This window comes from Apteryx mantelli, chromosome 30 (genome assembly GCF_036417845.1).
Source record: "Apteryx mantelli isolate bAptMan1 chromosome 30, bAptMan1.hap1, whole genome shotgun sequence".
In the NCBI taxonomy this organism is placed as follows: Eukaryota; Metazoa; Chordata; class Aves; order Apterygiformes; family Apterygidae; genus Apteryx; species Apteryx mantelli.
Window position 1 is genome coordinate 204,256 of NC_090007.1, and position 19,443 is coordinate 223,698.

The 19,443-nt window shown below is 44.9% G+C and overlaps 1 protein-coding gene across 1 annotated transcript; it reads right to left on the reverse strand.

The window, feature by feature from the left end:
* Positions 1–413: 413 nt before the first annotated feature.
* Positions 414–16,732, reverse strand: GNA11 (G protein subunit alpha 11). Its single transcript, XM_067313021.1, has 7 exons — positions 16,589–16,732; positions 12,043–12,227; positions 10,178–10,332; positions 8,958–9,086; positions 7,384–7,513; positions 6,430–6,583; positions 414–4,755 (listed from the first exon to the last, which is right to left on the reverse strand). Exons 1-7 carry the CDS (start codon positions 16,722–16,724, stop codon positions 4,565–4,567), a joined length of 1,080 nt encoding a protein of 359 aa, XP_067169122.1. The 5' UTR covers positions 16,725–16,732; the 3' UTR covers positions 414–4,564.
* Positions 16,733–19,443: the final 2,711 nt, after the last annotated feature.

A 19,443-nucleotide genomic window follows, 5' to 3' on the forward strand; every position in this document is an offset into this window, starting at 1 on the left:
TTACAAGAACTGTTCTGGGAATGGGCCAACAGTACAACAAAAGGCAGCAATGAAAACTGACAACTTCACATAACAATTCCACTCCAAAATCCCCTGCAAGGTTTAAGTCAAGGTGTCACCATTCCATCCCTCCATCTTAAACCCTGGTCAGTCACTCTTCAAACCTGAGTTAAGAAATATTGTTTGCACAATACATTACATATAGTTAATGTATATTATGCATTATATTTACTGAGACACATTTTGTTTCTATGCCCCAGAGCCCTGATTTCCTGAGCAGGGACAACATTACTAGCTAGGCAGGCAGAATGTCCTTCACACAGATGCAGGTCTCATGAGGTACAGAAGTTGTTCGGACAACCAGAAAGAAAGGGAGAGGAGGAACAAGAGCAAAGAAATGCATGCATTGCCACCACGGTTTTTAGGAACAAAATTTATTCCAATTTCAAACAGAGAATTTATTTCAGGAGAAAGATATGAAAATCGATTTCCATCAGATACTTCTGTAATAAGGGTTGGTGCCCAGCAGTCAGAGTTGGATCATTCCAAGAAACAATCACATTCCTGGACTGGAATGAGACAGTTTGGAGCCTGAATAGACCCTGACACTGGGCATCTTATTCAGAAACTCCTTTCCCCTACCCTCTTCCCTCCCCCCACCCCAACACACACAACAATACATGCATTGCAAATGACAAGGTTTAAAAACAGCATTTTATATAGTATCTTTTTAAATAGGTTAATGTTTAAATTGTCTTAAATCAGAATCCTATAATATACAAGTATAACCAAATAATTTCCACCACATTGGCACTTGTAAAGAGTCTCTGGCACTACTAAAGAAGGGGCATTGGCACAAACCATACTCTTAAAAACTGGGTGCTGCATAACACACTTTATCTCTGCTGGACTCTAACAACCCGGGCTCTGTACAGTACAATACAATGGTCAGTACACTCTGGAAGTACTTTTTTTTTTTTTAACCAATAAAACACATGAAGAAAACCATAGTTGAAAGCAAGGCCAACATTGCTAGGAAGCAACAACAAGAGACCAAAGAATCCAACTCCAGGAGAAGGGGAGACAGGCAGAAGGGGCTGGAGCTATCTGACACGCTGAAGTGGGAAGGGGCTGTTGCTCACCAGGTAGCCAATCCACACAGAATGGTACAAAGAAATGGGATGGTCCTCTCCTCATTGATTTCAAGTTTCAAACTGGTTCAGAGTATGTTGGTTTCTTCAGCAGAACAAAAATAAAAAATGCACAAGGAGCAGAGGTTAGCCAAGAGACCATTTCCTCAGACTCAGATTCCAGATTCTTTACAAAAACCCTAGCCCATCATCTTTCTAAAGGTCAATCTCTTGTTGCAACCTGTGGAAAATTCTGATTGGCCTCACTTGCAGAAAAGATGATACAGGCAAATTTGGTTTAAGGTTTGGCACTTCTGCTAGGGCAGACATTTGCCAGAGGGCCAGCCAACAGACAACAGAGAAGTGAACCAGTTCTGCAGAAATGCTTTACTGGCCAGGCTGGAGGCAAACAAGCTATTGCTTGCTAGGAAAAGCACAAGCTAACACTGGTATCTTCTCACATATATTACAGTCCACAAACACCTCCAGATTATGTTTACAAGTCTGGCCCATTCCTCCCCTAAATCAGAATGAGGTTTCATGAACTCATGGGTCAGCCATCACATAATGTGCTCCCCTTCCCTTCGCAGTAATCATCATGCCAAGTCAGTTATCAGGCCAACAGCTACATCAAGCAGTTGGTCAGCAAGGTACAGCACATACCTAAATCCTTCTGCCCACAGCCTCCCACAGTTCCCCACAACAACACAGATTTACTCTGCAAAAGACAGGGGAGCCAAGATCCCTCCTCCTGTGCCAGTGCAGCAGCTCTTAACAAAGAAGGGGAAGATACAAAAACAAAAGTTTCTGATTCAAGTGGGAAGTACCACCATCATTCACCTTGGAAAAAAAAAACCCAGCTTCTGGGAAGTTAATTCCAAGAGCCTGTATTTCTCAGTGCCAGGTTCATTGCTGGCAACAGTTGTTGTGTGAACCATTTACAATAGGATCAGGAAAGCAGAAGAAACTGGTGCTGCCATCTGCTTCAGATGAACAGCATTTAGGATACACTAAGATGATTATAAATTCCTTTTTATAGGACACTTTCTACAAAATGGATCATTTTGGCATAAAGACAAAAAAGCAGTAAAATTGATGCAAAGCTGTCTGACATGAGGGAAACCCTCTCATTCCTCCCAGATATTAAATGCAGTCCAGAGCATGGCTATACTAAAGAGATGCTGTGTTCCCCTCAGCATCATCACTCAGCCAGACTCTGGCTCTTCAACTGTTGGTCCCATGGCTACTGTTCCAACTTTAGCTCTCCAATCACACCTAGCAGAGCTTGCTTTCTCCTGTAGTGCTCTGAGACATACAGAGGCTTCCCTCAGCTATTCTGGAAAACAAGAGGGACCTATAAACAGAATTACTCAAAATAATCCGACTCCAGATTTTAGTGTTCTAGATCAAAGCATCTTAAGCATCTCTGACAGTTAAGATTTACATGTTGTGCAAAACACTGGTGTAGTGCTCTGTCTACAAAAGAGACAAAATATCAACAGCCCCCTTCAACAGTGCAGCTCATTTAGTCTTTATCTACTGGCAGCCTAATAGCCTTTAAGGGGGCAATCTGGTTGATCCAGAGAACTTGGACCCAATGCTACTTCTTGGAATTGAAACAGAAGCATTAGTGATGGCTAAACCACACATGCCCAGAGGTGGGTCAGATCTCCCCGTTTCCTACTCACTCCTTGCCTTGCCCTGCAGTCTTCCAGGCAGGCAACAGATCTTTGGCACATTTGTTCACTTGCCTTGGCTCCTGGAAAAAACCTCTAACGTGCAAAGGCTTCACATCCTTCTGCTCAGTGGAGTTTCGTTTGGCATCTAGAATCCAGAACTACTTCCACTAACTTCCTTCTATCTGCACCAGCAAACCCTGCTGTCACTGCCTCTACTCCCCTGCTAAACAAAAGTGCATCCACACTAGGGTTTTCTGGATTCCATAGCAGCCACATGCTCCAGCCATGACTACTGTAACTTGATTATCACATGCACCCTGGAGCAAGTATGTGTGCAAGTTCTCCAAAGAGAATCCATACTCCTCTAAAGAGAAACACAGCAGCATACGCCTCTGGGGAATGCATAAACAGGAGAGAGAAAATTGCCGCTCCCTCCAAGAGCTCTCCACAATCTTTTCAAGTAAGAATGCTACCTATGTCCCAAAGTCTGTGACCCACCAGCTCTGCTCCTTTCTAGAAGATTGCAAAAACTGGACAGGACCAAAGCATTCTTACAAATTTATACAACATACTGGCACAAGATGTGATAAACAAGGCTTGCTTGCTACTAGCAGCAAAAGAACCAAAGGGTGGCACAAGACTAAGATTTTTCAATCCAGCCAAAGTCTGAAGTTTAAATGCCACAATTATGCAGTGTGCTTTTGATATTTGCTGCATAGAGAAGTCGCTCACTTGATGTCATACACTCTACTCAACAAAAGGGAGTTTTCTTTCTGCGAATTGAGCCTAGTGTGTGCGCACACACGCTTGTGGCGCGTGGGGGACGTGCATGCGCACGTGCATGTGTGTGCACACGCACGTGTACGTGGAGAAAAAAAATAAAAAATAAAAAGAACAAAAAAACCCCAACAACCCCACAGTCAGGCACTTCCCCAGGCTCAGCAGCTATTGCTCCAAGAGCTTCCATCATTTGTAGTCCATGAACAAAATACAGCAACATGTAGCAAACTATGTATAGAACATCAATAATTTAAAAAAAAAAATCACAGTCTCCATACCTTTTATAATTGATAAGAAAAAAAGTAACTCAGAACTAAAACTTATAAAGAATGGAAAAGTGATGGCTTTTTTTGTTTTGCCTTTTTTCTTTTTTTTTTTTCTTTTTTCTTTCTTTTTTTTTTTTTTTTTTGCAATAGTTGGAGAGCAATTGCTCCTCCCCAACATTTCGTCACAGTGAACCATGGAGCGTGTCCTGGGGAAGGGAAGGGCAAGGAGGGGGGAAAAGCAGGCAGGATTAGCAAATTACACCAGAGGCACCCTGTAGCACAAGGCAAAGGGACCAGTAGAATTCCACACTCCCACAGTCCAGTGAATTCACAATCTTGGCTGGAAAGTTATTTTCTCTCTATATACCACGGGAATGAAAAGAAAAAGTGGCTAAGCAACAAAGGAAAGCTCAAGATGAGGCCGCCTTAGCTGTTTGGCAAAAATTAAGAAGTGAACAAGGTGCTGAAGAAATGAGGCATATCCCCATTAACTGTGAAATAAAAGCAATTTGTTAAAAATATGAAATCAACTACTCTGTGGACAGAGACATGAGACTCCAGGATAACACTGAGCACTTGCCACTCCACAGATCAGACAATTTGCAATCATTACATCATCAAAAATTAAAATTTTTTCCTGTCATGTTTAAAATTTCTTTTTGTCTTTTCTTCACAATGAAGCCTCTCAAGGGGCCAAGGGCAGAGCAGGTCAAACCAGGTTGTATTCCTTCAGGTTGAGCTGTAGGATGGTGTCCTTGACAGCTGCAAAGACGAAACGGATGTTTTCTGTGTCTGTGGCACATGTGAAGTGAGAATAGATGATTTTGTCGCTGTCTGGATTTAAATCCACAAACATCTTGAGGATGAACTCCCGGGCTGCCTGTGCATCCCTCTGTGGGCCTGCAGCAAACAAGGGGACACAGTCAAGGGACCTGTGCTAAGCACACGCTCTGGTTTGAACTAGAGAACAATTGCCAGTGCATTTCTTCTTACGGGCTATGGGGATACAAAGAAGTAGTTAAGCTTGTTTATTGTATAAAAGTTCTGGGACCTGAAGTATCTCATGCTTTTAAATTAACTAACCAACACCTACAAAAGGCATTTTTCCAAGACTGAGAGTTTTGACAGACTCCAAGGTGTTGGCTCAGACTGTGCTCTGAGATACAGAATTTGGTATAATTCTGTATGTGCTGTTGTTACTACACAGTAGTGATGCTTGGTATACGTGCCACAATGCTCTCCTTTGGAACTGGAATGCATATTTCTTAATACATAAACAGAACTCATGTTCAGAAGGACACAAGTTTACGTTATGCAAACAAGAGACACATTCAGCCAACACTGCAGTCTGTCCTAACTGACTGGTCAACACACAGGGGCTAAAAACAGTAATTTTAGCCAGTATTTACTTTATACTGTTAACAGCTCCTCAGAAAAAGTTACCTACTGATATTCCTTTCAAAGCATTTGGTGTTCTCACACTCTCCATTGCAAGGATCATCTCTTGAGAGGTAGTCTGGTGGGCTACCTCTTGCTCCCAAATCACACAGCATCCCTGCAGCAGCTACAATAACTATTTATGTGAAAGAGCTGAAAGCATACTACACTTTCTAATGTTGCTATCTTGTCTCCAGCTGTTAAATTATATTAGGAGAAGTATGCACTATTCGACCAATAAGTTCACAGTGGCTCACCAACTATACACCCCCTGCCACAGAAACTTTTGACATTTTCCACAATTGATGACTTCAGAGTGCCTGTACTTTCAGACAGCAGGGGGCATGAGACTCCAGAAGTGGGAGGACAACTAATTAGAAGCAATTTCATTAGTAGTTTAAATTAAGCAAGGTTTGCAAAAGGGCAATTCTCCCTTCACCATGTATTTTCAAAGCACATAATGACACAGTTAAAACACGAGGGCATGGAAGGAGTAGTGCTGCCTGACCTCACTCTCCATTACCTTTATTTTCAGCCCCATACAACTCTGGTACCAGCCAACTTTAAATGCACTGAACTGTAGAGTAGGAAATGCTATTTCAGCAAAGGAATTTTATTTCAGATTGGAATTTCTGTTTCATGTAGCTATTATTCTTTCACAATTGCAGATGGCACACTAAAGAATTTCATGCTACCTTAAATTTTTAGCACCAACACTTGAACAACTCAGGTATTTGACCAGTCAGATTCTCAAAACAAGGACTCAAATAACCTCTTGACTAGAGGGTTAAATGTCCAGTATATCAGCAATTCTCGCATGTCTATAAACAGATTATATGCACAAGTATACAAGTAGGAAAGTTAGACTTCCATTATTTAATAAAGTACATATTTAGATAAAGTAATTTTTACTTCTTCATCTAGGAGAGGTTCATTATTTGTTCATTCAATCAGACTCCAATTATATATGTATGATTAAGACACTTATGACATTTTCTCATTGTTATATGTATTTCTTCTCACATTAAGAGTTTTTTCCCCATCTCTAGATCTGAGTTTTCTTTAAAAACAAACAACAAAAAACCCCCCAAACCTCCTCCTTTCTAGATTGAGTGTTCCTCCTTAAAACCCACTCACCATCAAATTCTGGGAAATAGTCAACAAGATGGGAATACAGGATCTTGTCTTCCAAAAGATCTTTCTTGTTGAGGAAGAGGATAACAGAAGAGTTTTGGAACCAGGGATAAGTGATAATGGTTCGAAAGAGGGCTTTACTCTCTTCCATCCGGTTCTGAAATGAGGGGAAAAAAAATTTTTTTTTCCACAAATGAGGATCAAGTCATCTTTCTGCTACCTGCACACATAGTTAGATCTGCATCAACCCAACATCTCAGATACTGTACACAGAATAACTTGGGCCCCAAGTAAGTTCTGGCTCCAGCTGAGCAGGTAAGTGGAAAGCAAATGCAGAAATCTGGTGGAATCAAGCTTCATTTAATTGGCAAGCAGTTAATACCAGAAGGCTTAAAAGTCATTTTATGCTTTGCACAGTCATGTTGGAGGACTGGCCATGATGCCTTGTGAACTGATACACATCTTGTCTAGTATAAAATAAAGGAATAACTGCTGTCACCTAACAGCATTTTTTAATCTATCAGCAGGTGTAAAAATTCAATATTGCACCTTCAAAGAGACCAGTCATTATCCAACAGGACAGCAGCCGCAATGCAAAGTACTTCAGGTGAGGAAAAGAGTGAAGCAGCAACAGGTACTTTTTAAGAGCATGCCTTCACATTGCACAGTACCTTCCAAGACACACAGGACACAGCAATTTCAGAGTATTTCAGCATCATTTGAGAAGTACAGATAATTTGAATGCACTGCGCATTTTCCATTCTCAGGGACATCATGATCCATTGAAGCTCATGTTCCCTTTGCAAAAGGAAGAACTGAAGGCCAAAACCAACAATCCTTGCTGATCCAACTCTCTGTTTCCTTGGCACCAAGCACTTTTGTACCAACCTCCAAGAAGCAAGACAGACATTCTTCCTTCCCCCTATCTTCTTGGAGAGCTCCCACTCTTTGGCTTACCTCATTATCAGACTCCACCAGAACTTGGTCATATTCACTAAGTGCTACTAAAAACATGATGGAAGTCACATTTTCAAAGCAATGGATCCACTTCCTTCGTTCTGACCTTTGACCTCCAACATCCACCATTCTAAGGAAGAGAAATGCATATGGTGTCACGGCAGTAGCTGCAATTCTCTATCTGAATTCAAAGTGCCAGCACACAATGAGAACAAAGGCTCTTTACTGTTCAAGCTAAACTAACAGGAGGACGTAGCAACATGTGGTCACTAACAAAGCCACCAAGCTTACAAAATATCCTGTTCCAGAAATATATCAAACTGAAGAGATGGACAAAGGAGACTGATACCCAGTTCAAATCCCCAAACTCAGTATTACCATTTCTAGTTGTATGGTGCTCTGATTTGCTAAGTAGCAGTTCAGAAGCCGAGTTATGGGTCTGAAAAGACAAATCTTTCAAAACTCTGCTCTGTTAAATGACAAAACTGTATTTTCTATTAAAGCACCTTTTTTCTTCAAAATGTCTCTCAGAGAGCCCACTTCAGCTATTAACCTTTCTTAGAATGTGCTGCGTAACAGCTATGCAACTCATAGCCTCAGTTTTAAGTCCCAACTGTACAGTAGGCTAAAATTATTTTGTCGCTCACCTAAAGTTCAACACATCTGGTCCAATCTACACACCTTTACTAAAATCCTATACCTATCTCATAGTTCAGCAAACCGGAACAGGCAAAGTGACCTTTCGTCTATCTGTAACTGAATGGATTCAGAGATGGGATGCAGGCTTCTTTACTACTTTATTCCTCTCTCATAATGTCAACACTGTGGTGGAGAAGGGGAGGGAGTATGTAAGTACCAGAGAGAGATTGCTTTGTAATAGACAAGCATGTCACTGAACCCTTGTATGCCATGTTTACTTGTAGGCCTAAGCCTCCAAATATCCATATGTTGCTTCAACAGCACAGGCAACTAGTTTTGGCATCATATTCCGATGCCACAAGCTAGGCACAGAAAACTACATCTGAAGGCAGATACTAGGGAATCACATATGAGGAAGTCATTCTGTACAAAAAGCAGTCTCTTTTTCAAAGAGAAATAAATGGTCAAAGTTGCTTGAGCAAAGAATTCTTGAAGGCAAATACATTTCAAGTCAAGCACTGCCCAAAGCAAGCTTGTTTCTTCCTCTCAGTGGCTTAACCTATGAACAGTTCACACAGCTATCTCACAAGCCACCATTTCAGCTTCAGATGCCAGCAAGACAATCCTTCCCAAGAAGGAGACCAATTCCTGCTAGATGGTTAGTCCAGCTCCAAGCGCCACTGACTCGAATGCATACTCCATTTTATGACAGTCAATGGCTTCAGCTTGGAGCTTTCCCTTAATCAGAATGAAGTGTTACACCATCCCCATTACAGGAGCACCTTTCAGCAGATACTTCCTGACATTACAGTACACAGATCCACTCAAGCCTCTCAGCTAAACATCTGGACACAAAAGCAATACAAAACTCATCCTTCCTGAAACCATTTCACTCCTGTCTCAGTTCAGCTGTAACATGAATACACCTTCAGTACCTGAAGATAATATTCTCTAGGTCAAAAGGATACTCTATGATGCCGGTTGTAGGAACTCTAACCCGTAGCACATCTTGCTGAGTTGGTAGATATCCTGGGGTAGCGATACGATCCACGTCACTAAGATAGCTACAAGAAGAACAATGGAAAAACTACCTTAAATTGCAGCACATCATATACAAATTCAAACAGCACTACATTTAGTCTTCCCCTAGCATAACAAGGAAGTCAGAAATCATCTGAATGGTTTTAAAATTTGATGCAAACCCCCCCCCCCAAAACACCCCCCCCCCCAAAAAAAAACAGAAAAAACAGAATGTGTCTTTGGGGAGGAGTAATTCACCAGCCATCCCCTTTGGATGATAAACAGATACATTAGGGACTTTATCAACTCTGTGTCTTCAGCAAATAGGAGCGGAAGACAATCTTTTCTACAGAGGAGGTTTAAGCACACTGGACACCCATGGTAGAATTGAGTTTCATCTGAGATTTTTCCATATAAAGGAAACTATGTTACCAAGCACAGGCAATATCTTCCTGGTCTTCCTATACTTAAATTTTGTTAATAATAAATCCACAAGTTACATATCCATGCACATCTGTAGGCCAAAGGACAAACCTGAAGAGAAAAAGCAACACTTCTAATACCTAAGAGCCAGAGCATAGATAGCATAAGGTTGAGACTCCAGCCTCAGGTATATCCAGACACAGATGTTTAAACAGCTGCCTTTATCACCCACCAGAACATCTCAAACTCTCAAGAAAACTAGCAAATAGAAAGGCATTTCCAGATCTAAACCTGTCCCCCAGAAAAATAAAAAAACTGCTTCCCCCATCTCCTACAGAGCTCTTTGCCTCTATCTGCCAGAAGTATGCTTAGGAAAAATTAAGATGAAAAAGCAACCTCAGAAAAGCAGTGGCAACAGATAACTGGAAACTTGTTTGAATCTGGTTCCAGAAAGGCAAAGCAGCATATACTTATGATTTTTATCCCAATACATGTACCCAGCAGAGACCATGCAGCTTGTCTAAAACACCAATAAGACTTATTTGCCTAGATGAAAAAATAAGATGTACTTTAAAGAAATTATGTAGTGGGATCCACTGCAGTGTTCCTGCCTATTGAAACAACTCTAGACTTGAACAAAAAATTTGGGCAAGTATTATTTGTTAGAGCATCACTGCTATCTACCAGTGTGTGCCAATGGTTATATACTCACTATTTAGCAGAGTCAGAAAGCTGATATTCTCTTCTCCTGTCATAACACTCTTGGATTCCAGGGTCGTTCCACAAAGTCTTAATTGCACTTACATATGGCTGCTCAAATGTCATGACCTTTTCTACATCTACTTCCCGGATCAGCACTGCATTGGCCTGAAGATAGAAAAGCAAAAGCAACAAAACAAAACAAAACCTCCACAAAACAAAAAGCTCTCAGATGAACTAAATCCTTGCACTATGACTTCAAGGATCTACATTCTGGTTGTGGGTCAGGTTGCCAAGACCAGAGGAGCAATGGGTAAACTATACCTCTGACACTTCACAGGTCCAATTTTTCTTGTATCACTATTAAATTAAGAAATGAAATTTCACAATTTCATTTTTTATAGAAGGCATCAGCAAAATTCCTCCAAAGCATCATATGCTCCTTCACAGAATAAGCTGTAAAACACCAACAGACTTCACCTGTCAAGATGTGCTACATCATTAGATCAGCAGGTGTTTATAAACACTGTGGTTTCCAAGGCAGAGTATTTAGTGTGAAGAGCCCCAAACTGCCCAACTTTTGAGAAGGTAAAGCTATATTTTGAGAACAAGCTGCTATCTCAGGTTTCTTTCAATAAAAAATGTTAAACTACATTTTGAGTAGTGATAGAGACATTGCTTTAGGGCATTTCAATCACAATCCCTGCTGAGAGAGAGAATAAAAAATGCCCACCCTACAATCTACAAACAAAGGAAGGACTAAAACCATTACAACAGCCTGCGGAATCAAAGAGGTTACTATCCACACCAAGTTGCTTTCTGAGAACTTTGGTACAACTGCCACACGAAGGGGCTCTTGCCTATACCATGCAACATAATCTTCATTAGAGGAAAAACAGAAAAACAAAGCCAAGTTCTGCACACGTGATCACCAGTAAAAGTCGACACATTATAGCCACCAAAATATCTCTGCCATGCCTCAGGGAAAGCACAGGTAAGGCAGGCTTCCTCACACCATGCCTATTCTGATTACCGATCTTGCAGAATCTCACTAAAGGATTGCAAAAAAGGAATTCATGCTTGAGAACTCCTGGTGCACCACCTAGCCCCCATACACAGTTATTAGAAGTCAGCTCCATGTTGCTGTGTGACAGAACAAATACAATACAATTTCACTTCAAAACCTTAAGGCAGAAAGCATTAAAGAAGCAAAACACACTAAAAATCTGATCTCCTGGCGCTCTCACCCCTTCAAAACAGCTAAAATAATTTAGACCAGATTTGTCTGAAAAATTTATTCCTGGACCCAAGATTTGCAAGTCAAACTTCATCCCGATGTTGGGCTGAGACTGAAACCGTTAAATAAAGATTGGTAAAAGAAAAACTGATAGATTTCACTAATAGTGCTAACTACTGGAACAGGTGTCTTTTGGGTCCACCATATATTTGACCAGCTTCAAGTTCAGATGCAAATACCAACTCAGGCAAATAAAAACACAGCACATCTAACATGACTGAATCCTTGAGATGAGTATGTCAAACACTTTTCCTATATCCTACCCCTATTCCTTGCTCCCACCAATTCATTATACAGACCAGTGCACAGACCACCCTGAGAACAACTTCATTCAGTGGAATATGATGACTCTGTCCCTCAGGTAGAAAGTTGCTTTAGTCCTTAACATAGCTTAAGGAACAGAGTCAGATATCAGTAAAGTATCATAAAAAGCAGTCCTTAAACATAAAATACTTATGGGAAAGAGTTCGAGGAGGTTGGGATTATAATGTGGAAGGACACAAACGAACAGGAATCTACAAGTCAAACCCTAGAACTCCCTTTGTCTAAAAAAATACATACAAATATTGTCAGAAACTTACCTTGTTCTGTTCATATTTGTACAGAATCTTTAAGGTTTCCATGGCCCTGATCATAGACTGCATGGCAGTAAAGATGTTTTGGTATACCAGCTTGGTGAAGCCTTTTTTGTCCTCTTCAGAGTATCCTGAGCCATGAATTATACGCATTTGCTTAATGAACGTGCTTTTCCCACTTTCCCCAGTGCCTGCAGAATACAAGAGAGAAAGTTAGCAGATATAGCAAACCTTGTCTGTGATAGAAGAAACAAAGCTAACATCATATTGCACATCAAAGTTCTTATTGCTGTATCCAAATATACGCTATCCTAATAATTACTTTTCTAGTCGCCTTCCAGAATATTGAAAGACAGTCCGGATGGTCCTGATTACTCTCACCACAAATCTAGTGAACATGGAAGGAAGACATCTTGTCCTTTACAGCAGCCTTCAAAAGCAACTCTGGTACTTATTCCAAATCTCACATTACAGCCACTCCCACACATTCTGCGTCAAAAGGCCCTCGTCCGTCACACCTGACCTATTCCCAGATACTCCAGCAAGATGCTACAATCACAGCAGCAGCCAGAGAGGGCCCAGATGCACTCTTTCTCTCAAGTTAGTAAGTACTGCAAACTGAGATGACAGCCAGCAGGCCAGAGGGAAACCTATTTGAGCAGTAAGGACCAAATTTTCTTTCACTGTGATTTGGTACCAAATGCCATTTACCTTATAGACTATGTATCTTTTTACAGAAAAGAACAGAATGCAACAGAAGAAAATCAACTCTAAAAGAGGAGAGAGCTCAAGAAATTACTTCCTCATCCATTTGACATGAACAATCAAGTCAGTACATCTTCTCAGTAACCCAAACTGGCGTGCAACGAAAAATAACATTTGCTCTTAAGGACTGAAATGATAATCCTCACTGCAGCAAGATAAAAGGCTGTGGGCAGTATGCTGCCACAGAAACCTCCAATATTGCTTGCGGCCTTTGGATACTATAGAGTTAAAAATAAGGACTGACAGGCAGAGCAAAGCAGGATGTTGCTTGCAGCTGTCTGCACTCTGTCTTGCTCCCTAATGGACAACAGACTGCTCAGCAAGGCTAGTGGTTCCTTATGGCACAGCTTTACTGCCCAGGAGAAGCTGTGTCTTCAAGTAACTGGGAGGACAAGACAGATTCACACCACTGCCAGCACATTAAACAGTCCAACCCTTTCAAAGCCTGCTTCCTGCACAGTCAGTTGGGCAGATCTTCCCACCCCTACTTTCAAGGCTCCAGAAAAGCATCAGCTGGCATGTGAAGGCCAGCAGAGGATACAAAGATGACGGGAACTCTCTGACACGGTGAGCATGAGGTGAAAAAAGCATCAACAGATAAAAGGAGTCATGCCATACCCAGCCTTGTAACAATCACAATTGTTACAAGGTTATGGAACTCCCCCAGCAACTTCCACTCCATTTACACAATATCTTCCACGGAAGGGACGCAAGGGTCAAGTCTTAAATATGATTAGCATATCTCCATGCTTTGGTCCCACAAGCAACAGCCGAAGGATACACCATTGACACTTCTGTTGAGTACTTCTGTTCAATTTTCCAAAATTTGCTATTGCTATGCATTTAACAGAAGGCTAATCCAGAAAGACAGCTCTTTACTATTAAAGTGGTCAAACTCACTTGATTATTGAGAGGAAAAAACTAAAGCGTGGCTCATAAGTGACAAATCCTTTTGATCTCTGGTTACAAATAAATATGCTGGCAGAGCCCTGGCTTTCACCACAAGAACCACCAGGTATTCACCTCACACCAGGGGACAGATATATTAAGACAGAATCTCATTCATCACAACACAATCACTACTCAGAGGTAGATTCCCAGTTACCCACGCTTAGAGTACCAGGCCAAAAGGCAAACAAACAAATACGCTCAAATAGAAGCAGCAAAAATGTAACTAGAAGCAGTGTGTTTAAAATAAAGCGTCAAACTCTTCCCATCTCTGAAAACTGACAAAGTTTTTGGCAGCCTAATTAGAAACTAGCACTAAAACCGCCATTAACCTGCAGTAAACTATCTCCGTCTCAAACGGAAAGCTACACCACAAAGGGGGGGGGGGGGGATAAAAAAATCGGAAACCGAAATCTTTTGTGGTTAAGTACACTGTGGTGAGAAATACTTCCTTGTTTTTTACCACAGTGACCAAAACAGAAAAAAGAAAAAAAGCCAGAGGTGCCTCAAAATGTTCTGATAACAAAAATGTAAAACAAACTTCGGCACCATTCATTCACTTCGGTTCTCACTTACTTCAGAGCTTCTAACACAGATTCTTCCTGTCACTTCATCATCATCCCCCTCTTAAAAAAAAAAAAAAAGCCTCTTGCTTTTCTGCAGGCCATCATCAATACAGAACAGCACTACAGCAGAACATTACAAGCTCTGCTGAGTGTAGTCTCCTATATTCATACAGACACAATAATCTTTTTTTATATGACAGCATTAAGACAAGGAGACAACCTGAACTCACCATTTTTTCTGTCAACATGTGAAAGCTGCAGAGTTCACAGTAAGTTACTACTGACCCCCAAGTACCTGACAGCCACTTGCAAATACATTTATTTAGTCAGCAGTATCCCATGCTTAATGGCAATTCAAGAACCAGAGTAATTTTTGTATAAAACAACCTCCCCTCCCCCCCCCACTACACACCCCCAGGAAAGAGACCGATGACTGCTTAATACCAGGGGATATGTCCAATACCTTGAAATTGCATTATTAGGTTCACTGTACAGCTCTGTTATTCTTCATCTCAAGTTTTTGTTTTAGGCTTCAACAAACTAACTGTCACACTAGACAGAGAAGACAGGAAAAATTACCACAGCTTTTACAATGCAGAAACTCCCTCCATACACACTCTTCTCAAAATTCTGAGCATTTGGAAAAAGCTCTCACTAATATGATCATTCTCATTTGTGAATATAAGAATTCTACATAATAGGAACAAGATATGAGAAAACCCTGTAAACAGCAGTTACGTTAAGGAGAGAGAACACACGTTACCTGCAACAACTTAAGACAGGCAGTGAGCAATACTGTATACAGCGAGAAGCACCCAGCAAACAGGAAGAAGGCTTGGCCTTTCTAATCATGTCCTGAAAATGGGAGTGTTAGTTACCCAGTCTTAACCATCCCACACTGATTTTTTTTCTTTTTAAATGCGATGCTGAATCTTACTTAAGTCTATCTTTTAGTCTATCTTACTCTAGAGCAACTTGAATTTAATTTCTGAAGTGAGGCACTTTAGCAAGATTAGATGGGGATCTTCTTAGCCCAGATCTTGCCTATGGCTCCAACCTACTTTGAAATGACTGCTTCTGTAGGACTGTTTTGAAGAAGTATCTGAGTCCAAGAGACAAATTTCCCAGCCTATAAGAAGCCTTATGGAAACCAACACAGCATCTTCAAAGAGCACAAACGTCAAACCATCAGTTTTATCTTTCACCTGAAGAACAGTAGTATATCCGCAGCCAAGGTATCTTCTCACCCTGAGTTCCAGCAAGGTGAGAAGGAAAGCCATAGACTTTACTTAACAACTATCCCTGTGCAACAATGCCAGTGTTACAGATCTCCAAAGGACTGGGCAGACACAGCCTCACTTGATTTGTGTAAATAGACTCACATTTGCTTTCACAAGGTTCAACCTGCTTTTTCACCAGTGCCTTACTAGTTTGCCAATTCAGTACAGACTACAAACAAACAAACTTATTCCATCAGACCTGCTTTGTATTCCAGTTTGAAACGATACCACTATTCAGACACAAACCAGGATATACGTGAGCAGCGACGAATCCCAGGACCCACAAAAACTGTAACTTAAGTCTTATTTGGGGACTACCGGATGTGAACATCACAGTAGCTGCTGAAGAAGGATGCACACACTTGAAATCTTAGTGGGTTGCTCTTGTAACAGATTGCCTCTCCCTGTAAACCTTTTGTAAACCAGGTATAGTTTTATCCCTCTGTTTAACCACAGGACACCACTATGCTGCTACACAAACACCTACACCCTTATCATGGCACAGGTGACCTCTGCTCCTGCAGGTAACACTAAACACTTTGGCCATTTCCTCCACAGACACAGACCTCACACATCCTTACTGCTCCGTGCCCCTTCAGATCTGCTGCACCCACTTCCTACCCCTGCCGGCACTCCCAGGCCAGCGGCGAGGGCTCGGTGATTTGGGAGCCAGAGGCCAGTCTTTCCCACAGCTGCCCATTCAAGGCCCAGAAGTTCACTGGCAACGCCGAAATTAGCGAACCTGCACACGCAGGGAGGCAGCGGGCGTAAGCACTCGAGGAAGCGGTTCCTCGAGGCAGTTTTCACGTGCGCGAGCGTCTGCGGCGAGAGCCAGCAACGCCGCTGCGCAGCTGCCGCCCGTGCCGGGGCAGCGCCGGCGGGCAGCGCCCGCCGCCGGGGCCAGGATCACCTGCGGCTGCCGCCCGCCCCGCCGCCCGGCCCGGCCCGGCCCGTCACGCCCCGCGGGGCCGGCCCGGCTCCGCCGCTCCTCACCCAGCAGCAGCAGCTTCAGCTCGCGGCGGGCGTCGCGCTTGTCCCTCCGCAGCTGCTTCTCGATCTCGGCGTTGATGCGCTTCGACTCCTTCACCTCGTCGCTCAGGCAACAGGCCATCATGGACTCCAGAGTCATGGTCCCGCCGCCGCTGGGACGCCCCCGCCCGCCCGCCCCCCACCCCCCCGCCGCCCACCACCCTCCTCCGCACGCCGGGGCCCGGCCCGGCGCGGCCTCGCGGCCCGTGCCCCCTCCCCACCCACCCTCCCGTCCTCCGCGGCCGCGGCGAGGCCCGGCGCGGCCCCGGCCCCGGCCCCTCCGGTCGGGCCTAGCGCCGCCGCCGCCGCCCTCAGCGCGCTGCCTGCCGCCCGCCGCTCCCTCCTCTCACACAGCCCCGCCGAGCCAGCGACGCGCGGGCACAACCCAACCCGCTGCCGCCGAAAACAACCGCTGACTGACAGCCGCGGGGGCCAGTGGGGAAGCGCGGCGCGGCGGAGGGGCGGGGCCAATCTCGGCCGGGGGCGGGGCCTCGCGGCCAGCCGGAGCGTAAGCTTGGTTGGCCGGTCGAGGGAGGAGGGCGTGCGGCCGCGCGTTCGGGGAGCCGGGGCGTGGCCGCTGGGCATTGTGGGACGGTGGAGGAGCGGGCGCGCGGGGCGGCGGCGGCGGCGGCGGCGGCGGCGTGGGGGGGGGTGGGCGGGGCCGGGCCGGGGGGCGGCGCGGCGCGGCGGCCCCGCCGCTCGGGGCGCCCCGCCAGGCCGCGGCCTGCCTGCGGGGCCTCGGGGCCCGGCCACCGCCGCGGGCCCGCGGCCTGGCCCTTCCCCACGGCGAGAGGGAGGGCCGGGGTGCCGCCCGCGCTCCTCGGCCTCGGGGCTGCCGCCCTCCCCCGGCGGCGCGGCGCGGCCTGGCAGCCGCCCCCGCCCCAAGCGACAGCTGCTCCCGTTAGGGCCCGGTTGCCCCAACCGGCATGGAGCCACGGGCCCCACCACGGCTCCCCCGGCACCACGAGGGGAGCTTTATCCTCGTTTTTCTCGGCCACTTCCCAAAATCCTTCCTCTTTCCAGTGGTCACAGCATCAGCAGCAAGTGCTGCCACGTCCCCATGCTGCGGCTCCCACCCTGCCTCCAGAGGGACGCCAGGGCTCCAGCTGCCGGGAGCAGTGCTGGGGTGGCCATGCGTCCCACTTGGGCCGGGCCCCCTCTGCCCCGGCCACGCGGATCTGTCCGTGCTCCAGCACACGGCACTGAGGTGGCCACGTGTCCACTTGGGCCGGGCCCCTTCCAGCCCATCCGCACGGATCTGTCCGTGCTCCAGCACACGGCGCTGAGGTGGCCACGTGTCCACTTGGGCCAGACCCCCTCCAGCCTATCCACACGGATCTGTCCGTGCTCCAGCACACGGTGCTGGGGTGGCCACGCGTCCCGCTTGGGCTGGACCCCCTCTGCCCCAGCCACATGGATCTGTTTGTGCTCCAGCACATGATGCTAATTCCCAATCTCTCCTCCCAGGAGGAGCAGGGCAGGCAAAGCAAGCCTTCTGCACCTTCCACATTGAAAGATAAGCAGATGCTCACTCAACTTTCCCAGGGAGCAATCTCCCTGCCTTCTTCCCTCCCCGCTTGTCTTGGTTTCTCTTGCTCCATCTGGTGTTGTTTCTCTGTCTTGCTCTCAGCTTCCCTACCCTCTGCAGGTGCCACTGCTGGCATTTTGGAGTTCTGGACACCCAGTTCCCCCTTTTCCAGTGTGTTCCCACATCCCGTGGGCTAGGATCGCTCTCACCCTTTCCAGTCCACTCTGCCTGGAGGAGTGTGTTGCCACAACCTTTTAGCAGGTCTATAAAAGCCTGATACAGCTGTTAGTCCTCTCTCTCACCTCGTTATCTGCCCAGTTTGTGCTGGGACTTGCTGGTCCCAGTCTCATTTCAACCAGTGTATGGCAGCCTGACTGAGACAGAAACACAAGATGGTCTCAAACAGCAGCTCTGTTTTCCACCTAAATTCTGTCTGCTCCTCTAATACCTGTGTTATTCCCGTGAGCTCTTGCCTTCAATTAAGAGGAGTTTATAACTTCTTTCTTCAGTGGTCTCTCCCTAGTTTGGCTTTTCAAAGCATCAATACCCCACTCGCTTTCTTATTTTTCTTTCTTTCTTACTTTTCTTTCCCATATGTCCAACAGCTGAGAGAGAAATATTTCTGCCTCCGTGCTGAGCCGTGAAGGAGGTGCAGTCATTCTGCTCTGGCACCTGGAAATGGTTCCACAGACCAAAATGCTCAGGACTTCCAGAAGCACAAAGCCACAGTGGGCTGATCAACATGATCTGCTGCCCTTTGGAACTCCATCTATGGATGGCGCTTGCATCTAAGGAGGCTGAAAGACTTAAGCTCTTTGCACATCCCCAGGCTCTGAGTACAGGATAGATATTCTGTCTCAAGAGTGTGCTGAAGAATTATCAAGTTAGGGTTCCTAGTCTGCTTTGAACTGTAAGGTGCTAAATGCTAGAAGCTATTGTTTTCGTTACCTTCCCTTGGGCAGGATCAAAATCTAAAGGCCAGAAGATACTGAAGAAACTTTCACAGCTTGCCAAAGGAAAAGGAGTAACAAAATTTGTATTCATCCTCTGAGCCACTTGCTTGGTTCTTGCTGACGGACACCAGGTCTGATGAATCCTGTTTAAACTATCAATTTAAGAATGACAGAAATGCTAGTCTCCAAGCAATGACAGTCCCTCCACTTCTTCCCTTTCTGCCCTAATGGAACAAATTTTAGTGCTCAGAGAATTCACCTAGAAAGCAGGAGACCTGGGATTTTCCTCAGCTTTGCCACCATTGTGCTGTGCAATTCCCTAACACCCAGTCTGCTTT